The sequence below is a fragment of the Daucus carota genome, chromosome 1 (genome assembly GCF_001625215.2).
Source record: "Daucus carota subsp. sativus chromosome 1, DH1 v3.0, whole genome shotgun sequence".
Lineage (NCBI taxonomy): Eukaryota > Viridiplantae > Streptophyta > Magnoliopsida > Apiales > Apiaceae > Daucus > Daucus carota.
In genome coordinates, this window is record NC_030381.2 from 51,447,120 (window position 1) to 51,473,481 (window position 26,362).

The 26,362-nt window shown below is 34.2% G+C and overlaps 4 protein-coding genes across 5 annotated transcripts; 3 read left to right on the forward strand and 1 right to left on the reverse strand.

The window, feature by feature from the left end:
• On the forward strand, positions 1 to 869 carry LOC108193817 (uncharacterized). The gene is made up of 3 exons (XM_017360646.2): positions 1 to 346; positions 457 to 501; positions 588 to 869. The coding sequence occupies exons 1-3, from the start codon at positions 91 to 93 to the stop codon at positions 743 to 745; spliced, it is 459 nt and encodes a 152-aa protein (XP_017216135.1). The 5' UTR covers positions 1 to 90; the 3' UTR covers positions 746 to 869.
• A 5,405-nt stretch (positions 870 to 6,274) lies between these two features.
• LOC108205407 (syntaxin-22) lies at positions 6,275 to 10,049 on the forward strand. 2 transcript variants are annotated; one of them, XM_017375352.2, is made up of 7 exons: positions 6,275 to 6,624; positions 7,380 to 7,473; positions 8,018 to 8,157; positions 8,318 to 8,392; positions 8,842 to 8,999; positions 9,101 to 9,201; positions 9,550 to 10,049. In XM_017375352.2, exons 1-7 carry the CDS (start codon positions 6,434 to 6,436, stop codon positions 9,613 to 9,615), a joined length of 825 nt encoding a protein of 274 aa, XP_017230841.1. In that variant the 5' UTR covers positions 6,275 to 6,433; the 3' UTR covers positions 9,616 to 10,049. The 2 variants fall into 2 exon arrangements, with proteins under 2 accessions (XP_017230841.1, XP_063942083.1); XM_064086013.1 differs by having other exon boundaries at positions 6,295 to 6,624; positions 8,015 to 8,157.
• A 2,684-nt stretch (positions 10,050 to 12,733) lies between these two features.
• Positions 12,734 to 14,526, forward strand: LOC108205361 (inositol-tetrakisphosphate 1-kinase 1). The gene has a single exon (XM_017375335.2). It carries the CDS (start codon positions 13,128 to 13,130, stop codon positions 14,232 to 14,234), a length of 1,107 nt encoding a protein of 368 aa, XP_017230824.1. The 5' UTR covers positions 12,734 to 13,127; the 3' UTR covers positions 14,235 to 14,526.
• Positions 14,527 to 22,787: 8,261 nt separating this feature from the next.
• LOC108224367 (transcription factor MYB41) lies at positions 22,788 to 24,544 on the reverse strand. The gene is made up of 2 exons (XM_017398952.1): positions 24,279 to 24,544; positions 22,788 to 23,544 (listed from the first exon to the last, which is right to left on the reverse strand). Exons 1-2 carry the CDS (start codon positions 24,542 to 24,544, stop codon positions 22,788 to 22,790), a joined length of 1,023 nt encoding a protein of 340 aa, XP_017254441.1.
• Positions 24,545 to 26,362: the final 1,818 nt, after the last annotated feature.

Below are 26,362 nucleotides of genomic sequence, written 5' to 3' on the forward strand. Positions count from 1 at the left end.
CACCATATCTCTCTCTCTCTCTCTCTCTCTCTCTCTCTCAGTCTCTCTCTCTCTGTTTTTTCTTTCATTTCATTCATACACTAACTGAAAATGCACCGACAGTCCCTAAGCTCACCAAACTCAAAGCTCCACACTCCTCATGGAGGCCTCCTCTCTCACCCCAGTACCAACAACATTGACCTCACTGCAAACGACTCTCACCTCGCCGCCGCCGCCGACGTCGACGACCTCCGCAAGTCCCAAAAGCCGCAAAAATCGGCGGAGAAGCTCATCCACATCATTCCTATGCTCATTGTCTTTTGCTTCCTAGTCCTCTATCTCTCCTCTCACGATCCTTCTCAAAAAGGTACATATCATAAAATCTCGATAACTTAATCTCGATAAATATATCTCATTAATTTACAAACTTTTTTGTTTATTTAATCATCATCACTAACAGATTTTCTCCTTTTTCAGAGGTGACTAGCTTCAACGGATTCAAGAGAAATTCAAAGCCCATAGGTAACAATTAAAATGCAGATTCTACATTTTTTTCGTTTAATATTAATAATTTTCTATCTAAATATTTATTTATTTTTCATGTATAGATGTCGAAATATCGTCGGAGATTGATGATTTCGGGGGCCTATTGGAGACGAAAAAGAGCGATATTTTAGCAATCGGAAGCATGAGGAATTTACAAGAGATTCACAAGAAGCGAAGTCAAAATAATCACCGTGTTCATCGAAAATTCGCCGATTTTTAGTCAATGTTTTAATTTCCGGTTCAATCCTCTTCTCTCTCTACATTTATTTTCTCTCACTATAACTATGTATGTATCGATAACATCTAAGAAATGAGCGATTAACGTTCCATTGTTTGAGCTGGCACGTGCGACAACTATATTCTGCCAAGTGCCAAGTTTTGTTGCTAAATGCATGTAAATTTGTTGCGTTGCGTACAGAATGTAGCACGTGTGTGCGCCCTACTGTACATAAATAATTTACGACTAAAACGTTTTAACAACCTAAAGTAGAAATTAGTGATAAAAATGAATAATGTGGACAGAAAATTAGGTGCTAATTTTGGCTGGGACTTGAGATTGGTGGTAAAATGTGCCGTTGGGAGTGGGAATCCAGCTGTTTATAGGACCGTTACTGCCATGTACGAGCTGTTAAAGTATTGATGCTAAATGCAAGTGGATTTTTGTTAATGTAGTACTCCCTCCGTCCCTAAATACTTTTCCTGTTTGTACTTTTCACGTTTGCCAACACACACTTTTGATCGTTAATATCTTTCATTTCGTAGTAACATTAAATATAAAAACTTCACCGTATTAAAATACTCGTGAATACGAATCTAACAAGATCACTCATGACTATATTTAGTTTTATAGATTAGATGTAAGTTAATAATTTGTCTCATGTTATGAACAGTACCGACATTACAAATAGGAAAAGAAAAAAGATACGGAGGAAGTACAGTACTATCAACTTTCCTTTTCACCAGACCACTGCTGCTTGTACAGTTGTACTCATCAGAATTCAGAAATATAAATTTGGAATTAGAATTGATCAGTAAAAATTTATTATATTTTTTTCCGATGTGAAGGAATTTAGTAGAATCGAGATGTGATCGGTAAATTAGTAAAAAAAATTTTGAAGGATTATTCGGATATTTTTAATAAATATGAGTTTAATATTTTTGAACCAAACTGGAGGATGTAATCGATAAAATTAGTTTATTTATGAAAACAAACTCTCTGCTCGGAGATAAAGGATACACAAGTAAGGTATTTGGTTCGATTTTACTTGTTACTGGGAGTGTTCTACAAATTCCCGATTTAATCGATTAATTCCCAATTAATCCTCTGCAAGGTCGGCCACCGATCCGATTTTTGAAATCCGATTAATTCTTATATATATTTCTTAATCGAAGTATATATGATAAATTATTAAAATTAAAATACTATATTTACTTTAAATATGAATAATTATAGAGTTTATGAATATAGTAAATATATTAGTTACTAAATAGCTAATATACTAATAACTAAATATTAAATAATATGTTAATATAAAAAAAATCCGATTTTCACTCTGATTAATTCCCGATTTCCGATTAATCCCTGAATCGTTAGCTCAACTGATTAGGTCCGATTCTCGATTTGTGTAACATTTATTACATGGAGGGTTTTAGGGTAGGTTATAGCATATGGAATCAAGCATTGTTGTCCGTCCAATGATGAACAAATAAATTTCACTTGCAAGGTAATTTTGGTACGATTAAACATCAACAACTCTGCTAGGTTTCTGTCGGAATAGAGTAAGTTGGTACGCTGTTGGTGCGCGTGATGATTGTGTATCATTTAGGTGGGGGTTTTCCCATTTTTCTTCTCCAGCATAAAAAGAAAAAGTTGTACCTCGAAGTTGAATGAAATCATCTGATATGTTGTTCAGAGTTCAGACCTTAACCGTAATGTGGGTGAATCCAATTTTTTATTTGACTTTTTTTGTGATTAAATTGATCAAATCCTGAAAATTTTTTGTATATAAAATACAAATACAGATATAATAAAGCTGGCCTAATTATCGTGGGGCTCAGATGATCTAAACAAGAATCACAGATTACATAACACATATACCAAACTGTCAACTAATATCTACAATGCCCCTACCGGAAAGCCCATCTTTATGTCATTCTCTAAGCAATATCAACATAGAAAATCATGGGGTTCTTGGATGCCATTATTATCTTTATGGTCCCTTCTTCTTGAATTGAACATGGTGGTGGTGGGTTTGCATGGGTCCATTTTTCACATACGAGCCTTTACAACATGGTCCCGTGATTGAGCTTAAAAATGGTTTTATGCAGTACAGCCTGTTTCTTTTGTAATTATTAGCCAACTAGATTAGCTCCACGAATATGATCAAAATATTTTATTTTGTATCTTCAATTAAACAAAATCGAGAACTAAGTTTCTGTATACTGGGATTCAATGCGGATGGAATACGCATTTGGATACGTATCTTCAGATGCAAGTGCAACATGCTTGGCTCGTATATAATTTTCATTTCTACTTCAAAAATAAATAAAATTCTTTGCGCATTTGTTTTGAAATTTATTGGCTAATCAGTTTTGTAAGGACAAACAATAAAGTGTCAAAAAACAGGATGCAAATGAGGGAAACTGCGTAACAGTCACTAGCATTTGATATGTGAAAATGTTATGTATACAAAAAGTGTTTTCAATTTTTACTTTCAAATCTAGCTGATAATATATGGTTGGACTTGGTTCTACTCACACTAATAATAACAGGACTTTGTTATGTATATAAACCATCTAATTAAAATAAGTCAATTGTCTACCATGTCATTTGAGAAAAAAATCTGCAACCGAATTTGGGATACACAAGATTACCTGGTATAGTATCATCACTTGTTCTGATATTGAATGAATTAAATTTATTTTCAACTAAAGGCATGAGTTACATGCATCTCAATTTTGAAATGCTAATACACAGTGTCTTGTTTGCTTATTGAACTTTCAGTTGTTTAAAAATTCTGAAAAACCTCGAGTTAAACAATGCAGGTCGAGTGATCGGATATGAGTTCTTTCTACCACTTCCACTAACATGGCATTTGCAGGTCAGAGCTCAACATTTCACCAGCAAACCGCAAACCTGTCACCCTGTAAGCTTTCTATGCAATACAAAGAACTCATGTTCAACTCTGTGATAACCCCAAACAAATTCCATAGCGTTCAAACAGAGGGTTAAGTGCGAGAACATGTAGTTGATACTTGGTTAGTTTTACTCCTTGAAGTCTATGTTCAAGTTGAACAGTTCAACACTTCAACCGATGCGTCTTTACATCAGGGGTCAAAATGCTATGCACTCATTCTTCTGCCTCTGTATCTTGTTGAAAACAAACGTGAAACACAGCTGAAACAGTAATAGACATCTCTAATTCTAGCACAGGCTAGTTGTCGACCAGAGTTTTTGGCACAACTTGGCTAGGTTATCAATTATTAGACTCCGGGTATTTGGAAAAGAGGACCAAGCTTGAAGGATTTGCAAAGGCCTTCAGGCTGTTTGTTACAATGAACCAGCTGGCAGCTGTACTCTGCAAGAATGAAACTGGTAGCTGCATTAACCAATGTTGGTTTAGCTTGAAAAGATTTGCTGGGAGTGCAAATTTGGTACAATTGTACTCTAAAACATTGAAAGAGAAAATTTTCTTCAATATCTTTAACTTCATATTGGCAAAAATGAGAACATGCCAGCGGGAAGAATGGAAAGTGTGCTTTCAGTAAGGATCATCAAACATAGGCTACACTTCACAATTGCAGTTCACAATGCCTTGATTATTCATCAACATCGAATATTTGAGATTATTCACCAACATCTAAAATTTGAGTTGCGTGTACTTCATATGGTTTATATTAACTTTCATTTCTGGTAACGAAGGCTTTACTCTTAAAATCATTCCTTCTAAGTTCTAGTACACATGGAAACTGAAAGATGGCTAAGAATTTTTTATGGAAAACACTCTATCTATACAGGGTTCCAACTTACAAAGAAATAGGCTTTCCATTTTATTTTAAACATACTGTAATTTTTGAACATATTGGTATAAACCATTATGAGCAATTTCACGATCTGAGCAGCAATTTCCAATCTTTTTGCTTGACTGAATATACTAAAAGCAGATTGAAGCTCATGAAGGTTTTTCATAAGTTGACATAAATCATCCTCTGTTTTTACTAATTTGTGTTATTCAAAGATGACTCGCTAATTTAGAGCATACACTTGCTATTTTCCATAAAGACGGGAAAGGAGCACGGTTCTTGTATATGCAGTCATCAGGCACGTTTTGGTTCTATTTCACTTGGTGTAGTTTTATATTGATTGATCAGCTGCATATACGTTGCTAGTATATATCACTCACTGTATTTGTGATGCACTAAGATGGAGGTTCTCATGAAAACAGTCTCCATACTCTTTCAGAGCAGAGGTGTGCTCTGCGTACATCTTACTCTGAGTTTATACACCATAAACTACCTCCTTCATAACAATTATGAGGTCTATATCATTAATAAAAATATCTGCAAGAAAAGGAACAATCAAATTTACAAAGAAAAGTGCCAATAAGCACTAAATAAAAACCATCAGATCCCAAAGTACTTACAAGCACTAAAACTTGACTCCTCCTTGACCTACTTCTCCATCTATATATTATAACAATTCCGAGCATTGTTGAAAGAATAGAAGCCTATCAATACAAGAACTCCAACAAGCACAACGACATAAAGAAGAAGTCTCTTTCTGGCCAGAACTCCCAGTTGCATCTAAAGAAGTCACGAAAACTATTCATCTCCAGAGCCATCGAAGAGTACTCCTGAGGGACGCGGTGGCCTGTTGCTGAAACGGCAAGTCATGGTGAAAGTGACATGAACATCGTATTCATGCATGGCGACTGGCGTACGTCGCATGTTGTTTGATTTATGATTACATTTGCCACATGTAATCTATCCTCACTGCAATGTAATGTAATGTCACAAGGAATTATATAAATCTAGTTAACTTTAGATTTCAAAAATAAAAAGTTGTAACTTTTAGTATTTGCTAAACACTAATATATGTTTGAGTTAACTATAAATTAATTTTAAATGAACTTAAATTATAATTTTTCTTTAATATATTAAGAAATCAGAAGAAATCTTCTTGTACAAACAATTTAATAATTAAATATTTTAAAAATTCATGTACCATCAAATAATATTTAATTCTGATCATCATTTATTTAACACTTTTTATCGGATATGATTTCATTCATTGTTATACATGTCGTCAAAAAATTATTACATAGACTATATTTTTATTCCAATGCATCAACTAACTAGTTCGGGAATACTCACTTCAACTAATTTTAGAAAATAATTTACTATCATAATATTCTATTATCATTAACACAACAAAGGTTATTTTCTGAGAACACACTTTACCTAATTTCGAAAAACAACTCTCTAAAATAGTGATTATCTATTAAAAATTCGTATCAATATGAAGTACTATTGAACAAATCGTGTGACCGCCCAGTAACCCACACGCTTCTCCTGCCATTTAATTTAAGTTATCCGGAGGGTGTATATATATATTTTTGTTATATATTAATGGTGTGAAAATTTTATAAATTAAATTATTTTTTAAGTAAATCGACCGCCTTGTATAAACAAATGATTGGATTGGTCCACAATGTGTTGTAAATAATAAATCAACAAGGTGGGAAAAAACAATACAAAAAAGCCGCTTTATACCGAATCATATGTCGCTTTGCTGTTACTAATAATTCCTCCTCTCTCAATTTCCCCCAATCCTCCCCGCGATTTTTTCTAGGGTTTCTTCACACACACAATTGATCAATTTTTGAATCAAGGGGTGTGAGAATCAACAATGAGTTTCCAAGATCTTGAAAAGGGTCGATCGGCGGGGATCCGAAGGGGCGGAATTGCAAACGGCAAACAAGACCCGACCCAAGCAGTTGCTTCGGGTATTTTTCAGATTAATACAGCTGTTTCTACTTTTCATAGACTCGTTAATACTCTTGGCACTCCTAAAGATACCCCTGAGCTCCGCGAGAAGCTGTGAGTTTTAGATTTTTCCTCGATTATTGTTAATTTTATTTGTGATTTTTTCGATGAGAATTGGATGTGTTTGACTGGTTTGTCAGTTAATTTGGTTGTGGTTGATTATGAATTTGATTGCGGGCTGCGTTTGGTTTTGGTAAAATTTTGTAAATTACATATGCATTTGATTGTAGTGGAAATTGGATTTGATATTATCGGTTTGTGATTCTGTTTGGTTCTTGTCGTGGATTGCGTTGATCCTCTTGATTCAAGATTAAGTTTTTTATGAAATGAATGTGTGTGTATATGTATCTCCTTCTATTTTTGTTTTTGGAAATTGTGGTTGATATAGGTGATTTTGTATTGCATATGCAGGTGAATAGTATAGTGAAAAGCTTCTGCTTTAGTGATTCAAGTTGTATATATGGGAGAGACGGGGAGGGGGGGGGGGGTTATGATCATGGTTTAGCCATTTTTTAATTGTTTGCATTGTTTTGTAGAGTTTTTTTTTTCCCCTTTGTGTAATTAGGCCAGTGGTGAATTTAACAATTTCATGTAAATGGTAAACTGATTTGATTATGGTCATAATTTTTGGCTACAAATCTACCATATATGTCCAAGAAACTGGATTCTATGGTCACAATTAGGTGTTTGCTTATATAGTTGGCAGCTTACTGTTGGTTCCTCATAATGTATAATTAGGCTTTTTTCTATTGCAGCAAATGCAGTTATAAGATTCTTATTACACTTATTTTGCTTTGCTACTTTGTCAGGCACAAGACGCGACTACATATTGGGCAGTTGGTAAAGGATACTTCAGCCAAACTTAAGCAAGCTAGTGAAACTGATCATCATGCAGAAGTCAGTGTAAGTCGTCTTTCTGGGTTACACTTCTCACAATATAACCACTTTTAGAAATTTCTTCAGTTTTCTTAATCGTAAAGTACTTCTTCCCAAACATCAAACATATACTTTATCCTACCTTTGTTGGGGAATGGAATGGAATGAGTAAAATACTTGAGACTAATAGAGATAGAAGTTTTGAAATAAAAATTAAGTGAGTGCAAAACTGCTATGATGAGAGTTTGCGAAGAAATTGGAGGTAGTAGAGAATGGAGCATTCCATCTCAAATTGAAGGTGTGATCTCTAGCACATGATGGAAGGAATGGAATGGAGGAAGGAATGAAATTTCTTAACAATTGCTAATAACATAGTTCATTTTTCATTTCATTCCTTCCGAAATCATTCACCCCAACCAAACACAACATTAAGGTCTGAGGATGTTGTACCCACTTGTAGAACAGTGAGTAGTGTTCAAATTTACATTCCCTTTTCTTTTATTTCCTGTGGAAAAATACCATGGATTGTTTTATGACCTTCACTCCTTCACTGGCTCTATTCTATCTGCAGGCCAGTAAAAAGATTACTGATGCTAAGCTTGCCAAAGATTTTCAAGCAGTTTTGAAAGAGTTTCAGAAGGCACAGCGGCTTGCCGCAGAGAGGGAGACTGCATATAGTCCTTTTGTTCAACAAGCAGTTCCTCCATCAAGGTGACAATAAGCTAACAACCTATTATTGCGTGCGTGACAAGATTGAAGTTCCTATTTTTTATATAGGCAGAAATCAGAATACTAGTATGTTTAGGAACTTCACTCTCAATTTATAAATAGAATCAATTGAGATATGAGTTTGACAATCTTCTTTGATCAGCTACCAAGAAAGTGAGATTGATGAACGTTCAGATAAGCATCCAGAACAACGTGCGCTGCTTGTTGAATCCAGAAGGTAACTTTTGTGCGCGCTTTTGTTTTTATTTGCTCTTTTGTTGAATGTGCTTTGGTTATGATGGTATTTTGTCCTTTACAGAATAAATGGGCTAGTAAGCTTGAAATTGTTTACTTGTTGGATTGACCATTTATAAATCAATAGTAATAGTCTTCTTTAAATTTAGGCTTATCCATGCTTGTGTTATTTTTTTTTTCCTTTTTGAATTTTGTACATTGCATTTTTGTTAATGTTAAGAAAGTGTTGTTTGTTATCTAATAAAATGTAAAAACAGTGTCATCATATATCTATGCACAAGGGAATCAATCTTATTCTACTCCCAGTAGTTTAGGTTGAATGCACTGTTGAGTCGAGTAGAACAAATTGAGCTTCAACATACCTCATATGTTGACCAGGGCAAGTATGTGTGTTGGCTATACGTCCTTTATTTATGATTTTTCTCTCTACAGACAGGAAGTTCTGCTGTTGGACAATGAGATCTCATTCAATGAGGCTATAATCGACGAAAGAGATCAGGGAATCCAAGAAATCCAGAATCAGATTGGAGAAGTAAATGAGATCTTTAAAGATTTAGCTGTTCTGGTCCATGAGCAAGGAGTAATGATTGGTGAGACTTTCATTCTTTAGGCGTGATATAGATAATTGGATGATTTGTTGTCTTCCTTTTTTCCTAAAATTACAATATTAAATGTTATTATTTTTTTTTAGATGATATTGGATCCCATGTTGAGAATGCACACGCAGCCACTGCTCAGGGAAAATCCCAGCTTGTCAAAGCAGCAAAGACCCAGAAATCAAACTCATCTCTGGTAAACTTGTACTATGTTCAATTTGCACATATTTGCTAGATGCCTAACATACAGGACTGTCTAAAGTATTATCAATTTTAGCTTCTGAAGGTGTTAATATTGAGTTGGAAATTGGATGTTATTCCATTATGATCTAGTTCCCATGCTGCCTCTATCGAGGAATCTTGTTGCCAGTTTACATACACCTTACACTCTTCATACTCAGTTCTTCTGGTTTTATATATTGATTCCATGCGAAGTGGTTGAAGGCCAGTCTTTAGCCATTTGCAACTTAACCCTTAAATAATGTTTCTCTTTTAATAATCATTGAAGGTATTAACTCAATTGTATTTGTCATAATCAACGCAGACATGCTTGCTCTTGGTGATTTTTGCGATCGTGCTTCTCATTGTCATCATACTACTTGCAGCCTGATTAAGAGTTTTTATCTTATGCCTAAAGATGACTAGAAACTTCAGAAGTGATTAAGAAGGGCTGGGCTTAAAATGAAGATAATTCTTTGCTGGTGCTGTGTTTCATTTTTCCAAGTGGTGGGTGATGGAAATTCTACATTCTGCATAAAGTTGAAGATTGATTGTAATTAGCAAGTGCTGATGTTTTCAAGGACCGCCTTTTGTTATTTCGTTTATATATATAAATATGTCAATTCTTGGGGTGTGGTATTTACTGTGGGTGATTTCATTTTTCAATTTGCAATGTGGAGGGGCAGCCCTTTACTATACGAAGTTTGTTTTTTCTTTTTCTTTTCAGAAGTTAAGGATATTATTGATTGCATTTAAATTTAGCTTGCCAAACTGTAGTGGTACTATTGTTTATTGAAAAAATTGTTAATATACTTTGATGAACAAGGAGCCTTTGAGTGGCAGTGTAGGACTCCAATCCTATGTTAATTTGTGAACATCCCCAATACCATTCCAGTCTTTAGTAATGACCATCAACAATATTTGAATATGGACATGCGTTCTTATCTTTGTTACAGCAGGCCAGTAATTATAAAGGAAATCTCCAATGATGGAGATTCATATAAGGGAGTTATATTAACGGCGGTTGACGAGCGCCATCTATACTATCTATACTATACTATAATAAGTCAACATGGGTATAATTTGTAGTCGTACAAATTTTTGGTATGGTCATGTCTTAGTTATGTTTTTTTGTTTTGCTACTACCTCTGGAACTAGAATTCTATAACATGTGCAGCTCTATTACTTTTACACTGTTAAACAGTTTCATATACTAAAAACACTCATCACAGTACATCATCATATAATATTTCATAAAAAAATTATAATGACATTAAAAATAAAGTTATAAATATACAATTTTGAATATTTTTTTTTTAAAACAAGATCCTTCGTATAACTCTTTTTAACTCTAATCCATAACACAATAAATATAGTATCTACATATTAATAACAACAAAATATATATAAATTGATAATAAATTATAAAAGCTGAATTTTTGTGAGAAAATATAATTAATTTGTTAATATAATTTAATTAAAATTCAATTCATTAATACTAAAATACTAATAAAATGATATTAAAATATAAATTATAAATAATAAATCACAAACTATCTACCCGCCCGTGCTTCGCACGGGTTAAAGGCTAGTCTTATTAAAAGTCGGAAGTAAACTTTAGTCATTGTTTTACTATTTTTAAAGTTTAGCCAATTTTTTACAAATTTTTAAAATTTCCAGCTACCTCTTCGTCATTTACTCAAAATATATTAAGATAAGATATAATTAGTTTTGTGATAGGAGGATTAGATTATGAACATTATGCCATAATGGTGTCTTAATCCTAATTAAGGATATGACTAAGATATGCCATTAACGAATATACTTCGTTTGATTCTAATTATGTACTTTGCTGCAATACCACGTAAGCTATCAGCCTATCACAGTCAAAGATTATGATCACTAGTCACTAATTAGTGAAAAGAAAGATTATGATTACTACATAATCATGTGCTAACAAAATTATAGGAGTAAACGACCCCTGAGCCACTTGGAAACCTAGAAACCGGATATGTAATCTGAATTTTTAAACTTTATTCGAGAGTATAAAGGTACAAGACAACTTGCATCGAGGATAAGATTATCCCTGCACTTGATAATAAATATTGTCAGACATTTCAAATTGATGCTAAACAAATTTTTAATCGGTCTACTTAGCTATTCAACTCTTCATGAAACCCCCAAGTAAGAGCATCGCTGCTAAAAAATGAGTTAACATTCTAAATATAAAAAATTTATCTAACTTGTTTAAAAAATCATACTCCAACCACGTGAACGTGTTATCTATAATTTTAGCGAACCTCTTATGGATGACTAAATTTGTCGAACCGTCGGTAAGAAATCTATAGATAATGGCACATCATATATTATCATATTAAACTGATATATTCTATTTTAACAAACTAAAATATTAACAATATTCTATTTTTTAATTATAGCCAACGAATACAGGTAATACCTTTGAAGTACAATATCTTACAGGTTTAACAAATATTACGTAATGCAAGGTTCAATTTAGCCAACGATTATAATCAACGCTGTTGGAGATGCCGTAACACGGAGTGATTGCAAAGTTATTCACATCAATTTTTTTTCCTAAGAACATCTTTAATAATGGTTATTAAAATAAATTAAATAATGTAAAAATTATTAAACGAACATATAAATGTTATTTTTGACGTGATTGATTATAATAACTGTTTATATAATAAAATAAATTTCTGGAAAAATGCTCTAACAAATAGTTATTGCAACGATTTGCTAATTATTTTATCTCTTACTCGCTTTGTTTATTCGGAAAATTCAATAAATACAAAAATATACCCCATCCATTTTAAACTAATAGTCTTATTTAACATTTAAATAATTAAATTGACCAGATTCTGTAAATTAAAATTTATTTTTATATTTTTTAAAAAATAAAAAATATATATTAAATTATGTCAAATATTTTTTAATGATATAATTTTTTATAATTTTATTAATCATATAATGTGTATAACTATTGATTATATTTGATTAATTTGACCAAGTCAAATTTGAAGTAAAATTGTTTTTTTGCGATGAAAGGTACTCCCTCTATCCCAAATTAGATAACCCCGTTGACTTTGTGCATACAATTTAAGGTTCATTGACCGCGACTTATTTTTAAAATTTTATTTTTACAAATACAAATTAAAATATGAAATTTTCATTTATAAAAGAAAAAAATAAAAAAATAAATTTCGGAATTAGACGGTAAATACACCTAAAGTTACGTGCCCAAAGTCAACGGGTCCATCTAATTTGGGATGGAAGTAGTATTTCATTCGAATGTGATTGTCATGTGTATATTTTCCGACCAACTTGAAAACCTCACGTCATCATTAATGAGTTAATCACAGTTGACATAACCATCCGTCAGTCACTGTTTGAAATCTCAATCGTTCATTACACAAACCACAATCGAAAGTACTCCTACTTCCACACTCCACTTCCGTTTAAGAATCGCACATTTGCCTCAGAATATGCCACGTGTATTCCCACCCCCTTGTCACTTTAGCATCTCTCCCTAACCCAACTCTCTCCCATCTCTCTCTCCCTCTCTCGTCTCTCTCCCACCTCTCTCTCTCTCTCTCGTCTCTCTCCCTATATATCTCTCTCTTTCCTGTCTCTGATTCACTGCTACATTTATCTCACCTATACACACATCTCTCTCTCCCTCATCTCTCTCTCTCTCTCGTCTCTTTCCCTATATATATTTCTCTCATATCTCTCTGATTCACTGCTACATTTATCTCACCTATACACACACTCTCCCTGTATCTATCTATCTACACCTCCTCGTTGTTCCCTATGTCATCCATTCTCACACACATTAAACCACACTCAAACCCTAACTAATCACACACACAAACACACGTAATGGCGGAGCTAGAGAAGAGGTACGGAGTAGGATACGCGCTGGCCAAGAAGAAAGAGAACAGCTTCATACAAGCTTCGCTACTGAGTCTGACGAGAGAGAGAGGAATCGATCTGATCAAAATCGACACCAACACGCCTCTAATTGATCAAGGCCCGTTTGATTGCGTTCTCCACAAGCTCTACGGTGAGGATTGGAAGAAACAATTGAATGATTATGCTGTGAAATACCCTAACGTCTTGATTCTTGACTCTCCTGATGCAATTCAACGCTTGCATAACAGGATTTCGATGCTCGAGGTGGTTTCTGAGCTTTGTGGAGCCGAGAGTGTGCACAATGTGAATAAGGAGGATTCTTTTGGGATACCTAAGCAGGTTTTGATATATGAGTTGGAGAGGCTTTTGGATCCTTCTTTGTGGGGAGAGGAGATAATGTTTCCGGTAATTGCGAAGCCTTTGGTGGCGGATGGGAGTGCGAAATCGCATAAGATGTCGTTGGTTTATAATACGGAGGGGTTGAAGAAGTTGAGGCCACCGATTGTGTTGCAGCAGTTTGTGAATCATGGAGGGGTGATTTTTAAGGTTTATGTGGTGGGGAAGTATGTGAAGATTGTGAAGAGGAAGTCGTTGCCGGATGTTAGTGAGGACAAATTGAGGAGTTTGCAGGGGTCGTTGTCGTTTTCTCAGGTGTCGAATTTGACTCAGAGTGAGAGGAGTGATAATACGTATTATAAGACGATGAATTTGGAGGATGCGGAAATGCCTCCACAGAGTTTGATTTCGGAGATTGCTTGTGGGTTGAGGAGGGTGATGAAGTTGCAGTTGTTTAACTTTGATGTTATTAGGGATACTAGGATTGGGAATAGGTACCTTGTTATTGATATTAATTATTTTCCTGGTTATGCTAAGATGCCGTGTTATGAGAAGGTTTTGACGGATTTCTTTTGTGATGCGTTGAACATAAAACAAAGTGGTAGCTTTGATGGTCAGCTGGGGATGAATTGCGAGAAGGAAGTTAGGATATTGGTGGATAATAATGGGCTGGTGGAGGATGAAGGTGTGCTTCCTGTCTCACCTTTGAAAGAAAATGGTAACCAAATTCAAGTATGAATAACATGTGTGTAGCTTTTATTAGTGATTTACTGTCCAAGAGTTCGGTCAGTTTGATCAAGTTCTGATTCCACTCAAGGGTGCGCTAAGTTGTAGCAATCTGTCCACATTTCTTCTAGATAGGAGTTAGTGACAGTGGTGAATAAGTAGGTACAATTTCTTGTTTTTGCCTGCTAACGGCTTTAAATGCGGTTCTCTTGTTGATTATGTACATTTACGCTGTTGTTTGGGGATAATTACTGCTTTGGGACCAAAAATTAACTCAATGCATGCTGCGATTCTGTCATTGCAATTCTGTTCTCTCCTGTTTTTGTATTTTCCTTCCATTTGGGCTCACCTATGGCTATCTTTATTTCTAATTAGCTTGAGAAAGTTTATTAATTACACGTAGCAGCTCATGTATCTACGCTCTTAGAGTATATGATTTGCATCGATACTTGTCAACTGTCGTGCCTTGTTTATGATTTTTTTGGTATGTAGTTTTTGGCAAAATTACTTAATAGGAAATTGCGCTCTGAGTATGTAAAGATATGTTTTTGAGCATATAAGGTTTCTCTACAGTATATGGTGGACCATCTTACCTTGTCACATTTGCCCTGTTTCTTAAATATTTAAGTGTTCTCTTGGAGTTAAACTTTTGTTTGACCCTATGCATTAGTAGTAATATGAGGAATCAGAGGTGTCAGATGTAAAAGATTTGTTTGAGAAAATTTATAGCCGTGTTGACTAGACATTCTGAGCCAAAGGGCTCTGGGTGTCTAGTCTACTTATTCATTCTTACACAACGAAGATTCAAGGATCCTTTAAGGAACCCCAAGTTGATTGCTCAGTCATATAGGTTAAATTTAAAATTTAAGTATCCTCTCACGCAAAGCAAATTAACGATATTATCAACAACAGAAAGCCTTAGTCTGTTCTTGAAGCATTATGCTTGTCAAAGCTTAGAGGAGAGCTAAGGCACCAACAAATTGCTTGGATGCCTAGGGGGTCGGGCACACACCAAGGCAAAATTGGCGATGGCTTGGTGCAAATATTTTAGTCACGTTTAATTTTGGATTTGGAAATTTGGTGAACCTCGCGTTGTTTCTAATTCCACATTCAGCCATTACACATAATTATCACCAAAACACAAGAATAAGACTATATACTGCCATAGGGGATTTAACAATAAAGGCATAAAGCAGAGCCACAGTTTGTTCAGATTTTGGAAGAAAAGAGAAAACTTTGGGAAGAGAAGTAGACTTTGGAAATTTAGTTATGAGAGAGAAATTGAGAAGAGAGTAAATTAGTTGACAAGAATTTCGAAGGCTTAAACTTTTTTCCTCATCAATTGAATCTGACAAGAGGCGATAGTATCAAACTAAGAATCTGACAAGAGACTTTGTTTTGTGAGTGGTCTTGATGTATTATACTCCTACTTCAAAATAAACTTTTTTGTTGCATAAGACTTGTTATAGAGAACATCTAGGCAATGCCCAGACACATAGGATCTACAAGGTGTCACCTATCCAACTAAAATCAAGGCGGGCTAGAATGCTGGGTGCCTCCTCATAATTAATTGCCTTTCCCCTAAGCGTCGCGTACAACTATCAACTATGTGAAGCACTTTGTGTACTATCTTCCTCAACTCCCTAATAGGCTAGTTTTAGAAATAGTTGTGTTTTTTAACTACTCCCTAACTGGCTATTTTCAAGTATACTAGTGTGTTTGTAATTTGATTTTTTTTCCCTTTCTGGATATGATTGTTTGTTATAAATGCAATAATATGTTTACCCCGTGAGGTTGATATCTTGCGAGTCTTATTTCTTCAATATATTGATGTAATCTACAATACTAACACTTTGAATGATTGGGGTGAATGAAATTAAGGTAATGTAACAAAATTTGTATGCTACTATTCTATGGGTAAATGTTAAATTCGTTCCTTTCTCCATTCCATTTCAAATCATTTAACCCCCCTAGAGCTGAAACCTACGTATTCGAAATGAAACACTCTGCTCTTCTTCCTACTTATAGTTCTTACAAATTTCATCACAGAATATTTGCACTTTCTGGATTTCTATTTTGTTTATAATTTTTTGTTATATTCTTTTCATATATCATTCTTTTTACTCAAAATTTAAATTTTCATTTCCTTATTCGTTTCTCTTCAACAAAATGCTACATATTGATCATTTCCAGTTTGTATTCTGTTGCTCACTATGTGTCCTAATTCTGGTGTTTGTGTTAAATATACTGCGACTAGCTTTGTCTAGTTGTTTATTTCAGCTTAGGCTGGTTTAAGTGTAAGGGTAATTAATCGACTGTAGGCTTTTAGAGTGTGGATGTGTAGAGAAAGAGTTTGAGGTGTAGGTGGTTGTGGAAAAAAAATAATCAAAGGTTAGTACATAAATACAAACGTGATGTATTGAAGGAAACTCTGAGGTCTACAGGAAAGCCAAATCTTTACACTTTGTAAGTCTTTAATATATACTTAAGGCGAGGTGATTCTGTCTGTCTTATGCCAATCTAATATTATTTAGCCAATAGTTTATGCCACAAATTTTATGTAATTGTCTTATAAAAGTAATATTCATTTTATGGGATTTTTGTATACAGTTATCACCATGTAAAATCGGCTATTGCTTAGACACACTACAAGTTCTCTTGACAAGTTTCCTTGACACCCGTACTCTGAAGGATTAGTTTTGTGCTGTTTCTGAATGCTTTAAGAATTCTATCAAAATGTGGGATGTGATGATTATCAATCAGAGAATTGAAGGATCAGGTTTGTTTGTGTTATGAGAAAAATCTTATTTTCATCTTGGCTATTTTCTTGATCATCCTGGATTTGCTTTTAATTTTTATGACTGTAGTAGATGCAAATATATGTAATGTCCTCCGTTGCTTTTTAATTTTTGAAACTAGATATTTTTTGGCAAGTAGGTTTCAGAGAATGTTACAAGTAAAATATTTTTAGGTATTATTATTAGTTTAACAACCTTTGGCTCAGACTTGCCTACACTTTGGTGCTTGGAACTAGGGCCAAATTACCAATGCATGCTTCAACTTGGTGCCTTTTGGCTTAAGAGTTAAGGCCAGCTTTTAGTTAAGATTTTGGTGCCCAAATCTGGTAATTACTCTTTTAAGCAGACAAAGGGATCACTGGATAAAGCTGTTGCTCTTATAATTTTTGCACATACGGTGTATATGCCTGGAGATGACTGGGCAATGGTTAATCAAGACTATACTGCTACTTTCTATAAAATTGTATGAATTGTATACTCTAGTTATTGCATTCGGCAGACCTTTCTTATATGCTTGTTCTGAAAATGTATATGTTTTATTACTGAAGTGCTCAGGCATCAGTAACTTATGGTCTATCAGCTTGCTTTCATTTGACAAACTACATGAAGATTTCAGATACATGCAAGATATGAACCACAACTCTTGTCGTTGGATATTTGCATTAGACTAAGAGGGGTCCAGTTGTAGACCTTTGAGCTTTCTCATATGCTTGTTTTGAAAAGTGTATCTGTTTTATCACTGAAGTGTTTAGGCATCAGTAACTTAATGATTCTGATTTTAGAAACATGCAAAACTAGAATTTTAGTGTTCTTAGTTCTTACATACTGAAAATTACAGCTATAGTTCATTATCAGATACCCTATGGCTCCGTCTACTGTCTATTCTCAGTCCTGTAGGCGTGTAGAGATATAATGAAGGAAAACAAGATTCTGTAATTGTATTCGACACTCACTTTGGCATCTCAAATGATGTCATCTGTTCAATACTCTGAACATATTACTAATTCTACTATGTTTGGGTCATCTGTTCAATACTCTGAACATATTACTAATTCTACTATGTTTGGGTCAGTTTGACTGACTAAGGATTTCTGTCGTATCTTTGACATTTAATGTACATAACTGTATTATCTCGACAGCAGGAACTTTATGTGATCTTCTGATATACAAGAAGTCCTTTGTTGCTCAGGGTTTTGTCTCTAGTAATTGTATTTGTATGTTGATGTAGTGTTTCATGTAGTAATTGTATTTATGATTTGATGTTTCATGTACTGTTTTATTTGTTATAAACAAAATTTCAGGTTCAGAGTTTCTGGTGAATCCAGGTTATTCATATGTTGAAACCTAAAAGTTTGTAACCAGAACCCCTATATGTATACATTTTTGACCATGTTCTTTGTACTTGATTCACCCAAGCAGAGATTATTTATATTTGGCGAGAATATGAGTTAAGCATATTACTTTGGCATCCTCTTGCGAGAAAAATCAATAAGCTTCTCCTTGTGTAATCTTTTTGTGCAAGCTTGATAGCGTGAGCCTGTTTTACTGGTTAACCTGCAGTTTAGAACTCGCTTTCTTGTTTTACAGCAAGCGAAGCACGTTTTTTACTCACTCTCACTAGTTAACTGTATGCCAGGCCGGTGAGAGGATTCCTTCTTTGCTCGACAAGGAATGTGACTGCCTGGAGATGGTGGCACTTCTGTTTTCCAGATTTTAGTTTTGGTTTTGTTTAGAGATGAGCCAGTGTTCTCTTTTTGAGTACTTGTCTATCTTGAGACAAATGGAATTGCATTTGCTAAGTTGTTTGGTGACAATCAACTACCAAAGGAAGGAGGAACCGTCTTGTTGCAGGTGGAAGTGTATTTACTAGCTTCAATTCTTGAGAACAAGATTAATTGGAAGCTTGATAGGAAATGAGGTGAAAGGCTAAACAATCTTCATCACTTGGTGTTTTTATGTTTGAATTTTCGGTGACGGGCACATAATAACGATCGGTTTTGTTTGTGGCGGATTTTTATTCTCACTAATAATGATAGCGGAATTCCGTTCAAAAAATCTCCTTCAATAAAGTATGTTACATTAATAAAAATTAGTTGTTATATGTTTGTGGATACAAGTTAAAAAGACACTTTTATGTTATAATATTCGGTCTATTTTAATATTTTGTTTTACAAATATCTTGAGTTTTGACACGCATATTTAGATGTTTTGCATAATAAAATTTATTATTTTTAATTTTTTTTTCAATATATATATATATATATATATATATATATATTTCGACTACAAATTTTAATAGAATTCTTTTTTTTTTAAAAATTAATACAGTAATTTTTATCATGCGGTCAAGTCAAAGCACCTAAAAAGAGAACTTATAAAACAAAAACGGAGCGAGTACTCGCGTTGGTGACATGCTTGTGAATGAATCCGATCGAGATTGGATTAGTAAGTCTTCCTTCTTTTTTTTTTCTTTTTTTTTTTTACATAAGATTGGACTAGTTTTTTTTTTTGCCACGGATGTAAAGATTTTATTAATGAAGCAAATCTTTACAAAGAACAGAATTGAAATCAGGGTGTATATCCTCAACCACCCATCTACGATCAGCTATTAAACAGCTATATCTCGCTAAATAGTGAGCTACTCTGTTCGCGGATCGTCTTACAAACTTTAACACTATGTTTTGACCTCTCAACTCAGATAGAATGGTTCTGCACTTCTCGATCACCTTGCCTAGGTATGAAAAACTAGAAAAGGAGCTCCGAATTAGTTGCACAACCTGTAAACAATCTGTCTCCAGGACTACATTACTCCAGCTCTTATTCTTGATCCAACTGAGAGCCTCACTAATTCCCAAAGCTTCTGCAAACTCTGGTGTCACTCGACCATATGAACACTTGGAGACAGCTTCAATGAGATTACCATTGTTATTCCGGATGACAAAAGCAAAGCTGAAGCGATTTGGACCTTCAAAGAGAGCTGCGTCGGTGTTAATCTTAACACTATTTTGCGGAGGTGGGCGCCACTGTTCCTGACCATCTTCTGGAGTCATAAAACTCAGAAAACAATCATAGTTTTTATCTTGAACAGATTTCCATTGGTTAAGAGTAGAGGTTGCCGAGTTCACTAGTTCTGAAGGGCTGGTACTTCGCTGCTTCCATATCACTTGATTCCGATTTTTCCACAGTAGCCAACATAATCTCCTTTTGCTGCCGCTGTTCAAACAGATGTTGTAGCCATTCTGCAAAAGTATTAAAATGACCTTGAATCATAGATGTCATGAGGAGCTGGTGACAGTTGTTTGCAAAAGAGCAAGAAAGAAGAGCATGCAATATAGTTTCATTTTCCTCGTTGCAGATGGGGCACAATGCATGAATACTCACTTTTTTCACTCGAAGAGTGTCCTTAGTAGGCAAACAACTGGTTGCTGCTCGCCAGAGAAAGTTCTTAATCTTGGATGGGATTTTTAAATGCCACAGTTTACGCCAGAAACCAGAATTATCAGCTGTGTTGGGGCTTCCTTTAGCATCTTGCAGACGTACATAGGCACAGATTGGACTAGTTACTTCAAAGAAAAAAAAAGAAAAAGATTGGACTAGTCTGATTGTACTATTCTAAATTCATACGGAGTATACGTTTTTATTTTATTTTATCAGCATCTGATCACATCTCACTATTCACTAATAAAAAATCAATCAATCTTTGGTCGCTGGTTAAGGGATCAGATAATTTTCAAAATAATTCATATCAGTTTAAATCCGTTTGAATTGGATCAAGTCTGATCGGACAAGTTCAAAGGTTGCTGGATCAAGTTTAAGAATATAAAACTCTTACGAAAATGGTGGTTGACCGAAAGCATGGTTTCATAAATCTGGGAAGTTTATTCATGGTAAAGCGTTGATTATGTTCTACTCAAAGTGTCTGTTTTTTCTTAATGGGCTGTAAACTTGGTTCCTGCAAGTGGTATATACGCTCGAGTCTTGTGACTTGTTGGGCTTTTGAAATATGAGGTTCTTTCTCCCACATTTCAACTAGCTGGGCTTCTTTTATTTGAAAACGCAATTCTATTTCTTACCATATATTATATTTTGCAAGTCAATAAGAAAAATATAATGAGGACTCATTTAGCTGAGTTTGTCTGTTCCCAGACAAAATTTTTCAATGCTTTGCAAAAGCTAAGCAATCTTTTGAAATATTCATTACATATTCAATTTTAATAGGCATTGGATGGTTTTAAATTGCATCCGCAGAATTATATTGCTTTTGCAAAACATTTTTTTAGGAGAGAAAGTAAGTGAATATAAGTGAAGTAAATGTGTTTTCCCTTTCATCTCATCCCACTTTTGAAATTAAAGTTTTAGAGTGAATCTATGCTATAATTGCATTCATTTTCACTTGCTTTCGTCCTTTTAAAAAACTCGGCAGCACAAATAGGAGTGAAAATTGCATAATTTTATTTTCTCTTCATTTGCCCTGTTTAAAACTCGGGAGCAAGGCGTAAGAGTGTCATGCTGTTAGATACTCTTTTCATATACTCGTTCATTTGACTTTTTTAACACACTCTTAACTCTTAAGTCTTGTGACTCAATCTTGAAGAATGATATGACAATGCTTAATGATGTTTCCCAGCTCCAAATGATTACTTTCTGTTTATCGCATTGACGCTTTGCAACGAATCACTCTCAACAATAACCTCATGTGCTGGCAGCTCCTGAGTCCACTGCCTCCAAAACTCCTATTATTTCAGCTTCAAGGACAGAAACGTGACCTGGAAATCTCATGATTTTACTCCTCAGGCAGTGTCCCCTGTGATCTCTAAGAACCATACCAACTGAGAAATATTTATTCCCCTCAAAAGCTGAGGCATCAATATTTATCTTTAACGACCCCTCTGGCCTCCATCTCTTTTCATGCTGCACTGTTCCCTTCTTCTGAATTCTCATTTTCTGCACTTCTCTCCGCTCTTCAAGCTGCTTCCTACTCCACTTCATAACAGCACTTGATGGAACACACCACGCAAACAAGGTAGTTTATAGCTTTGCTAGATTACCTCGAGAGCTCAATAATTTTGTACTTTGTTCGTCTCCTTCGTTAACTTTGTTGGATAATTTTGTGTTTTGTTCGTCTCCTTCTTTAACTTTGTTGAAGACAGTTTTGTCGGATATTTCATTGATTTAATGAAAATTTCTTTTATTCAAAAACATGTCTTCACGACTCAAATTAATTTTATTAAGCAAAATTATATGATCAATATTAAGTTTTACGGATAGGATTATTATTTAAAATAATAGCAAATAATAACACAGTTTAAAGATTTAGAAGTGTATATAAAAAATGAAGGAAAGACAATTTCTTACTTGTAAGTAAGAATTTAAGAATTTGAAAATCTTAACTTTTTTGTTGACTTATTTTTATCTTTGAAATTTGATTTTACAAAAATATAAAACACCACTTTAAATGATAATTTAAAATATATTATTATTATTATATTAATGATTTTTATATACAATAGGTTGTATATATAATAATCACCTGATAAGTTGTAAATATGAAAATTATTATCAATCTTATAAATTAAAAGTTACTTAATTTTTACTTGCAGGAGATGAAGTATATAAGGTCATTACAACATTGACAAACATATCAGTTTAATTATTACAAGTCCTTAAAAATGTAAAAAAGAGAAGCAATGTACATATAAACAATGGCACAATTTTCTGTCCTGGTAATAGTTAAGTAATGAACTTAGTTCACTTGATATACATAAACCTAAGGATCATTAATCAGATCCCTATAGAAATAATCTTCCCCATCTCCCTCATTCAGCAGTTTTTCCCAAGTATCAAATGCACTACTGGATGATGCAGCCGGTAGTGTTTCAGCTTGAACACTAGTTTGATTCATCATCTGTTTGACACCACACGGTTCATCAGTACTAGAGGCTGAAACTAATGCAGGAAGCATATCTTCCTTCTGAGGGAAAATTGAACTCTTTCCAACCGCGTCGTCCAACAAGACATCCGGCCTTAGTCCACTTCCAACATTGCCGAAATCTTTACCTGAACATTGTGCACCAGCGTGCATGTTTTGAAAGATAGATGAGTCTTGATCATAGGCTGCATCTGTCCCATTAACAAGGACATTGCCTTGAGAAGAATACGCGGAATAATTCAAGAGATTGTTTTCTTGTATGGTATTAGGAAGTAGTATTGGATTAGCAGTATTTATGATCTGCCATAAGTTTTGCAGAAGTTGGGTTGTTGGTTCGGGCTGAGGAACAAGTGATCTTAGTGCTGCTAGTGCAGGACTATCCACCGAATTCATCATCATTAAGTTGGTCAAGTTTGAGGTCGAGAGCGAATGAGAGAAATTCACCAAGAAATTATTGAGATCATTTGGAGCTATAGGTTCATGTGTCTTTGGATCGATACCACTGCTGACAAGCTTCTTCTTAATATGGGTGTTCCAGTAGTTTTTGATTCCATTATCAGTCCTTCCTGGAAGTTGGGCAGCAATCTGAGACCACCTAAATATTAATTGAACACAATTAGTACAAGAGCCGGTTTTTAGTACGTAGCTATGATGAAATCTGCAGTATCATGTAATCATGTTGCGCAACATTGTACCCCACACATGTTAGTGTCCCAAATGACCCAAATATTTGCATCTTGCAATATGTAAGAGTCATATGTCTGAGTACCTAGAAAGCAGAGATTCTTTGCTTATCTGTCACGGTGCACACCCGATACATGGAAATTTCTGGGGACACGGCGATTTTCCTCTCACCCACAAATGATGAAGATACTTGACATACTTAATCGATTAAGTATGTTAGAATGCATCTCACCCACAAATGATGAAGATACTTGACATACTTAATCGATTAAGTATGTTAGAATGCATTGGTTGTATTTCAAATAAAAATGACACCTAAGGATAATGAACTTATTCAGATGACCATTTACTCATTTAGTATAATTTAAATGAAAATTTTGAAATACATATATACTACTTATATATTTAACATATTGATATAAGCCAAATCTCCTAGCACCTGAATCTCCATAATCTCAAATTTGTCGAATTTTTATATCTCCGAACTATGCACACCCCACTCACACCCGCACTCATGCTTCCCAGCTAGTACTCATAATAATCTTATAAGGACTTTAAACAATACGGAACAAATGATAATAATTTGTTTCTTGTTTCCTAGCTAGTGTTAACTATTTATTTGCAGATCATCAGATCTCATCATACCTGTTTCCTAGTGCAGAATGCAAGTTGATGATCATCTGCTCTTCTTCATCAGTGAAGCCGCCTCTCTTGATATCAGGACTAAGATAATTAATCCACCGTAATCTGCAGCTCTTGCCACACCTGTTTAAGCCAGCTTGCTTAGGAAGTGCAGTCCAGCTTCCCCGGAGACCATGTTTGTGGATATAATTCATCAAGATCTGATCCTCTTCTGGTGTCCATGGCCCCTTCTTTAGTCCTTCACCAGTGCAACCTGGAGCTCTCCCCATTCAACTTGAGAAATACAAGTATAGAACAACTTTCCTGTTATATAAACTCATAGAAATAAGCTTGCCGTACGTGGATAAATTTAAGAAAAACTACACACAGTATAATTTCCTTTTTCTATATTCATGCATTGGGGGATCTCTATCTATATGTGGAAATATTGGAAGGCCAACGAAATCACCAACTTCAAATACTAATGTTAAATCAATATACTTATATAAAGGAGAAGCGAGGGGCGTGTAGGTGGCGCTTCTCACATCGCTCCAATCTATTTTTCTAAATTTTCTGGAATTTTTGGATGAAAAATATAAAAAATTAGAACTACCTTTTTTAGTTTCGAATATATTAGAAGCAAGTTTCAGAATCTGATTCTGTTTCATATTATTTATGGAATATAATAGCTTGAAAGTTTTAATCTGATTTTGTTTCAGATTATATAATTATGGAAAATAGTAGCACAAAAATCTCTCTACACCTATAAATATCCGTATAGGTTGTAGGGTTTTGGATCATCTAAACACAAGTTACACAACCTCCTCTCTCTTAATACCACAACCCAACCTCTCTCTGGTGTATGGGAATCGACAAATCCAAACACGGGAGAAGAATATAGTCTTGACATGATATTGATGGATGACTCAAAAAATTAACTATTAATGATGTATGTTTGTTGGTTATTCTTTTATAATATTTGGTTTGTTCATCAGAATGTTTATCGTTGTTAATTTTTATATGACTTACTTGTATACCGGAAAATATTATTTATGAATTATGTGTCTGCTCCGTTCAAGCAACTTTTAAGTGGAGGCTGTTTGTTTATACAGTATCAAAAAATAAAGATCGTCACATATTTAAGTCAGATGTTTTTGCGCACAATTAATCCAAAAAAATTGGAGAAAGCTGATAAGGTAAGAACATGATTACTTTTCAAAAACAAAAACACAAATAAAATTAAGATTCGTCATGCTTTAAATTGTCAATTACGTGTAGAAATTTATTTTCATTTTTTCACCATGAATTATAGTGCAATTTTTACAATTTTATATATTAGTATTAGTATTACATCAAGATTTATATATATATAATTTATTTTATCCTATAAATATTTGTTTTGAATCATTAATATACTTTTTATAGACAGCCACAAAATTATTTTATTCTACAAATATTAATATTGAATCATTAATATAATTTTTATAGGTCGCCGCAACGCGCGGGTCCTCAACTAGTTGATTATAAAGGATTTAAAAAAATAAATATAAAAAAATTGTATATCCTTGTCGGAATAAATTAACCGAGAATTGATATGAACGTACAAAGGATAAATTGTAGAAATTTAAAATTGAATTTGTAAAAATCTTTTTATTTTATCTGGTTCGTGACTTACTGAAGTACTGGCCATTTGATTAATCTTATAGCAACGAAGCATAAAACCGGCCTGCACTAGGGTGATGGAGCGGATATTCCTGTGAAAATGTGCTCAGTATTTTGTATTGTAAATTATTTTGTATATTGTCTTCCATGTCGATATATGATATAAAATTATCTTATATTGATACGTATTTACTTTGTTCTAAAAGTCGGTGATTAATCACGATTAATCACCGATTAATCCCTGTTCCGTAGCTCGCCGAACTGATTAAATATCCGATTATTTCATTGATCATCCGATTAATCACCGATCAGTACAATTAATCACCGATTAATCCTTGTTCTATGACTTCACCGATTAAGTCCGATTCTCGCTTTTTACAACGCTGCGTATTTATCACCAATATATCGCATCTTAAATATATTAAAGTAAACTATGAAGCAGGAAG

Excerpts from the sequence above, each read along its gene's own strand:
- LOC108224367 (XM_017398952.1), bottom strand. The coding sequence starts at position 24,544 with ATGGGGAGAGCTCCAGGTTGCACTGGTGAAGGACTAAAGAAGGGGCCA. Across the intron at positions 23,545-24,278 it reads CATTCTGCACTAGGAAACAG|GTGGTCTCAGATTGCTGCCC; the intron begins GTATGATGAGAT and ends ATTAATATTTAG.
- LOC108205361 (XM_017375335.2), top strand. The coding sequence starts at position 13,128 with ATGGCGGAGCTAGAGAAGAGGTACGGAGTAGGATACGCGCTGGCCAAG.
- LOC108193817 (XM_017360646.2), top strand. The coding sequence starts at position 91 with ATGCACCGACAGTCCCTAAGCTCACCAAACTCAAAGCTCCACACTCCT. Across the intron at positions 347-456 it reads TCACGATCCTTCTCAAAAAG|AGGTGACTAGCTTCAACGGA; the intron begins GTACATATCATA and ends CTCCTTTTTCAG. Across the intron at positions 502-587 it reads GAGAAATTCAAAGCCCATAG|ATGTCGAAATATCGTCGGAG; the intron begins GTAACAATTAAA and ends TTTCATGTATAG.
- LOC108205407 (XM_064086013.1), top strand. The coding sequence starts at position 6,434 with ATGAGTTTCCAAGATCTTGAAAAGGGTCGATCGGCGGGGATCCGAAGG. Across the intron at positions 6,625-7,379 it reads CCTGAGCTCCGCGAGAAGCT|GCACAAGACGCGACTACATA; the intron begins GTGAGTTTTAGA and ends CTACTTTGTCAG. Across the intron at positions 9,202-9,549 it reads AGAAATCAAACTCATCTCTG|ACATGCTTGCTCTTGGTGAT; the intron begins GTAAACTTGTAC and ends TAATCAACGCAG.